Source organism: Fragaria vesca, linkage group LG4 (genome assembly GCF_000184155.1).
Source record: "Fragaria vesca subsp. vesca linkage group LG4, FraVesHawaii_1.0, whole genome shotgun sequence".
NCBI lineage: Eukaryota > Viridiplantae > Streptophyta > Magnoliopsida > Rosales > Rosaceae > Fragaria > Fragaria vesca.
The window spans coordinates 13,903,305-13,909,641 of record NC_020494.1 but is presented as its reverse complement, the minus strand read 5'-3'; the positions used below and the strand labels follow the sequence as shown (position 1 = coordinate 13,909,641).

The 6,337-nt window shown below is 40.8% G+C and overlaps 1 protein-coding gene across 1 annotated transcript; it reads right to left on the bottom strand.

Moving 5' to 3' along the window:
- Positions 1–636: 636 nt before the first annotated feature.
- Positions 637–5,990, bottom strand: LOC101297633. Its single transcript, XM_004296915.1, has 6 exons — positions 5,868–5,990; positions 5,051–5,716; positions 4,028–4,468; positions 3,324–3,840; positions 1,590–3,055; positions 637–1,504 (listed from the first exon to the last, which is right to left on the bottom strand). The coding sequence occupies exons 2-6, from the start codon at positions 5,580–5,582 to the stop codon at positions 1,338–1,340; spliced, it is 3,123 nt and encodes a 1,040-aa protein (XP_004296963.1). The 5' UTR covers positions 5,583–5,716; positions 5,868–5,990; the 3' UTR covers positions 637–1,337.
- Positions 5,991–6,337: the final 347 nt, after the last annotated feature.

Below are 6,337 nucleotides of genomic sequence, written 5' to 3'. Positions count from 1 at the left end.
AAAGCAGCTATGACAGACAAGTTAAACAGACGAATTATTCCACTGCTCAATCCTACTATCAAAGGGTGGGATGTGAGCACAAAGCCAACACTTAATCGTTTGGTTTACTGGAAATTTCAATACCAACAATACAACTATATATGAACTGAACGTATAAACCAGACAGATGCCATATCAAGAAATGGAACTCGATCTTGAAATTTTATTTATTACCTGCTAAAATCAATATTTCCAATTCACCACGAATTTTAAGTAAAGATGGTAAATCAGGTGATCCGCTCATGCCAAAATAAGTTGCAAGTTTGACACAATTCATTCCAGCAACGCCCGATATCACTCGAACTTAGAAGTAGCTTTACCCAACCAGAACCAGTCCTAGGGAGAAGAAGAGGAGAACAAAAGAGAAAACCAAAAAAACAGAAAAAGAAAAAAAAGAAAGAAAGATGTGGAAGGAGTAAGACACCAATTTATAACATTAGGGCAATTTACTTCAGTTCATTTAATCTATTCTCAACCAAGAATCCTATAACTTTCAGAACTTCAACAGATGCTTGACAGCATAAGCTCTCTATACAGAATTATCAATATCTGTGACTCCATACCTTCATGTGAAAATGAACCCTGCCAAACTGAATCTCAGAAAGCTCCAACCAAAATCACCATGAATAACCTGCACGAGTTTGAGACATAACAGGCCCACCATACCATCAAACATAGATAAAAATGGACCTCTGACCAAGCATATCAACACACACCAAGGACAGATAAGGCTTCTCAAAGAAAAAGAAAATGTCATGACTAGTGTAAGATCAGACACCGTCCCAATCTAGAAAAAAAGATTTGGAATTGATAAAGAATATCTTGTTGAAAAAACAAGTGTGCACCAACTTAACAAGAGCAAAATATTCAAACATAAATTGTAGCAATATTTATTAAACAAAGTTGAGTAATTCAATGCTAATAGAGAGGTAAATGATCCAACATACATCAATCTGTTAAAGAAGCTCACTACAAACACTGGACGGATGATTGCAGAACACTCTTGAAATACATAAACCATATCCACATCAGCTCAGAGACCGACACAAGGACCTGCAACAAGATAAACAAAGAAAGAGTATACTTATGAAGAGGCACACAACAATAGAAACACTAAGCAATCTTCCAAGAAAAAGCGCCCGTCTTATTTGAAGCAGCAGCCAATTCCCCAGACTGTTCGAGCTTCTCGAATTGTCCCTCATATTATGCTGGAGTCTCTATCATAACAGCCAAACTCATACGCATCTACAGTTAGAGATAGTCTTGATCCCAGAGCCCCATGCTCTCCATTCATACATTCACAAGTTTTCCTCTTCTGCACTGGGGTCATCAGAAAACATATCCGCCTTAGACATCAGAGAGCTTCTATCTCGAGACTTCATCTTGTTGTAATCCTTCCTGGAGCCTGCTCTGTAAACATCATCCTCGTTAGCTGACTTGTCATGATCACTGTGATATTCCAGACCTGTAGGGCAGCAAAAAATCAATACTCAGCTACTCCCAACAATCAAAACTTCAGAATCAGTATCTATCACATTTGTTAAAATTACCAGATTTTCCAAGATTTTCATGTCTACTCAATTCATCTCTACAAGTTTGTAGCGCAGGGCCTCCTTCACTGTCAACATCATAGACACCCCGACCGTCTAGCCTACCCAGCGATCCATTCAATGCAAATTCCTCTTTATTTGAAATGACCATCTGATCATTATGTTTCTTGGTTGAATAATTAGTGAGAAAACCTGATTCCTCATTGCCATCTTCATAATGCTTTAGTTCATCATCACCATTCTCATCTCTTTCAGACCTTTGATGTTTGCCTTCAGAAGATTCTGACCTAGAGCGTCGCCTCCTCTGCTTAGAATCATTTTCATCTGAACTTCTTGGGGATAACCTACTTCCTCTATGACGCTCACGTTCTAGTGATATTGATCTGGATCTTCTTCTCCTATGCCGCTTTGCTTTTTCATTTCTACTTTTATCTGCTCTATCATTGAGGTGCTGCTTTCCTTCAGCAGATTTTGACCTTGACCGCCTTCTGTGCTTCGATTTGTGTTCATCAAGTCTTCTTGGGGATGACTCCCCTCTTGTGTCAAGCTTAGGTTCCAAAGATGATGACCTGGACCTTGACCTCGATTGCCTTCTATCACGACGCTTGGATTTTTTATCCCTACCTCCATCAACCTCCTTCGAGTGACGCCTCCCTTCCACAGATTTTGACCTTGAACGTCTTCTATCACGATGTTTTGATTTTTCATCTCTCAGTTCACTAGTTTTCTCATCAGAGTGACGCTTGCTTTCCAAAGATTTTGACCTGGACTGCCTTCCACTACGGTGTTTTAATTTACGATCTCTAGTTTCATCCGCGCCACGTGGCTTTACTTCCACAGATTTTGACCTAGACCGCCTCCGGTGTTTGGATTTGTTTTCATCCAGACTTCTTGGAGATGACCGCTTTCTATGGTGCTTACCTTCCACTGAAACTGACCTGGATCGCCTTCTTTCTCGATGCTTTGATGTTTCATAGCGGGTTTCATCTTTTTTGTCATTTAAGAGATGTTTATCCTCTGGAGAATTGGACCTAGAACGTTTTCTGTGCTTGGATTTGTCTTCATCGCCTCTTGGAGATAACTTACTCCCCGTATAATGACCTGGTGATCTAGATGCATCACGGGTCGCTCTACGTGGAGAACGTTCTCGTCGATGTTTGGGTGATGACGAATCAACTCGATGTGATTTTCTTCGAGGAGAAACACTCCTACTCCTTCTCCTTGAGGCATATGACTGAAAATCATCTGAATCCCGCCTTCTACCTCTGTCACTGCCATTCCTAAAATCTCTGTATGACCGCCGGCCATTGTCATAGATTGAATGATGGCGTGACCTGAACGGGGATCTGGATCTACGTCCTCTTGCATAGCGAGGTGGAGGAGAGTAAGAGGGAGACTTCCACCTACGGCGATAGTTGATAGGTGATCTCGATCTCGATTTTGACCTTGCACGAGGTGAAGGAGACCTATCAAAAAAGAAAATGATTAGTAAAATAAGTGCTTTAATAAAAACAAGGAAGCACTCTTATCCAATAAAATATATACCAATGAAAAATGAAAACCAAAATGTTGCTGAATAAAACAGCATATGTTTATAAACTTGAAAAAATGCATGACACGGTTCAAGTCAGACTCTAGATGGCGATAAGTTTCTGCAATATATAAATATTTCTTATAGAAGTAAGACATGTAAAGGCAGTTTACAAGTCATCATTTCATACCAATGTAACATACCTAGTTTTCTCTTTTGTTTCAGTCTCTTCAATTTCAACTCCATCAGCTTTTAGTTTCTTACTTATTTCTGCTGCTCTGGCTGCAGCTAACTCTGTTGCTGTCTTCATGGTTGCAGCTCGGTTAGCTGCCTGTTGGGCAGTCATAGTTTGCTGCATAAGCAAAGCCTGCTGGAACTGCATCTGTTGCATTGCAACAGCTTGTTGCATCACCATGGGCAAAGACGAGGAAGCCATCTGAGAATTCATAGCAGATTTCTGAGGAAGTGATTTTGCCATCTCAACATTCAAAGGACGGCCTCCAACATCCATACTATTCAATGCCAGAGCAGCAGTTGCTTCTTCGGGTTTGGTGTATTCTATATAAGCAAAATGCTTTGAATCAGTGATGGTACATTCAACAACTGTACCACAAAAGCTAAAAAGTTGTTTCAGCTGCTCCACAGTGAGAAGTGGGCTAAGATTGCTAACTTGAAGCGTTCTCTTTAAAACATCAGCCTTCCCAGCTTTGTCAGGTGAACCTAAGAAGAAGAATCATATTCAGTTCTATCATTTATAAAAATACTAAAGCAACTATAAGAAGCACAAAAAGGGGCAACATAATCTTTATATAATAGTAACAGAGACGCCACAGTAGATATAAGAAACTAGGACATACAATTTAACATGATATTTTATTTATCACCAGATAGAATTAGAGAGGTATACCAGAGGAGTCTTTGTTTGACTGAGCCTGTGCATGCTGAGCTGCATGGGCTTGAAGAGCCTGGGCAGCAACAATTGCCTGAGCAGCAGCCATTGCAGCTGCAGAAGGTGCCATTGGCACTTGACTAACATTTCCCATATTGGTTGTTGCAGCCAATGCAGTCATTAGCAGCTGGTGAGGTGGGTGATTCAACTTACAATCGGCTTTGGCACACCGACCATTAAGGTATTCTCTACAAACTTCCCCAAGAGATGCTCCAATTCCTGGTAAAATAGCCCCACCTAACGCACCAGGAACAATGCCAGGAATCATTCCCAATAATCCAGGAAATGCCCCTGAGACAGAACCTGAATAATTTGGCATGTTAGGCATTGTTTGGTTGACTAAATTTGGAAATGTGGACGTAGGAGCCAATCCCAGTAGCCCTCCAGTACTAGTACTACCTGCATGGAAATAAAGCAAATTCCCATTGTCATGAAGATAATTGGCAACTTGTGCATATACATGTACGGTAAATATAGCAACACTTCATAATAATAAGCAAAAGGGGAAAAAAACAATATTCTTTCTGGAAAAGAATCAAAAAACATTTTTTTTTCTAGTTTCAAATTTTATTTGCATTTTTTTTTTTGGCTTTCCTTGAAAGACGGCTAAAGCCACTTATAACTCAGAGCATTTGAAATGCTCACGAGAGCTTTTGTTACATAGTGGTTCCACTGAAAGCAGATTTCTTAGAAGCACATCTAGAGTTTCTACAAAAAAAAAAAAATCAAGTTTGTAAGATGTACATACAAAATGCTTCTTCAAAAACTAAAGAAAAAAAACACTTGTGAGCATTTTTGTCTAGTGCTGAAAAGTGCTTTTGATATTTAGGAAATGCGTTTGCCAATCGTAGAATCAAGCCTAACCAGAACCAATAATTGACCATGAAAACCTAAGAATGGCAATTAGCCTTCAATAGTTCAAGCAATGCCTGACTAGATGCAGTAAGATGGATATTATAAAACCTCAGCAATTGTGAGTACCTGCACTGAAGAACACAGGGAAGGGGCTACCCATGATAGCTCTCCCATTACACTCAATGGTCACCATGTAATTCCCTCGTTTCGGAACCACATAAGTTACTGTATACGTCCCGTCACCCATATCCTTCACCATTCCTTCCTGCTCTGAACCCCCAACACCCAATCCCGGCATAATCTTCACCTTAATCTGCGCGCCGCCATTCGGAACCTTCCTCCCATCAGAGTCCTTAGTCGCCACCGTAAACGAAGACGGTGCACAGGCAGTCCCGCCCGCAATGCCGGCCCCGGCCGCAGTGCACTTTGTAGCATCCACCGGGCCGATCGGCTTGTTGGCCAAGTTCTCAGCCTCTTCTGATTCACTATCAGACCCGGCCGCCGCGGCCCCTTTCTCCTTGCTTTTGTCCACATCCTTGAATGTGGCTTCGAAAGCGGCTTTCGCCGCAGCGTCTTTCTCAGCCTCACTCTTCACCCTAGCCTCCTCCGCTTGCTTCATCCATATCGGCTTCACCACAGCCAGGTTTCGATCAGCCATGAATGCCCTAGTTTCGCACCCGAATACTGAAATTCCAAACCCTAGAAAGCTCACCACACCTCTCTTCAATTCAATGGAGTGCCAAAACTATATCAAACACCCAAAGCCTCCATTCACACTGTTTCTTCAAAGCCCTAGAATTAACCAAAGCAAATTACGAAAAGTTGTACGAAAAAAAAAAAACCTAATCTATTAGAAATCAAAGATTCAGAGTGATATGTATATGATAAGAATTAGAGAAATCGAAATATGAGGTAGCGAATAGGCGCGGGGAGGAGGACGTACCGATGGTGTTACTTCCGGGCGGCGTAGAATTTGGGGTCGCGATAAGGTGGGATATTTCGAATGGGAGACGCACCAAATTCGCAGAGCCTTTTTATCCCTTTTTTTCTTTTTCTTTTTTCTTTCGGTTATCAGGCATCTCCACCAACCCTACCCAAAACTCATTTTTTAAACCCATTAAAAAATAAATTATTTCCGAATGTTGAGTTTACGAAATATCTCTCTATTTTCGAATAAAGTATGTCGATTTGTAAAATATGCGGAGTTTATATATATTTATGTGTTGGATGCATTGTTTGACTAATTATGGAACATGTGAACTTCTTGATTGGTTATGCCGAAGTGATGTGACACATGGTGGTATAAGACATGAAAGTCATTTGGTTCCCGTGAGAATCACTAAATTGAAGGATATCTAATAAGAAGAGATTGTGCGATGTGATGAATTACGTGACTCGATGTGTATATAGTAT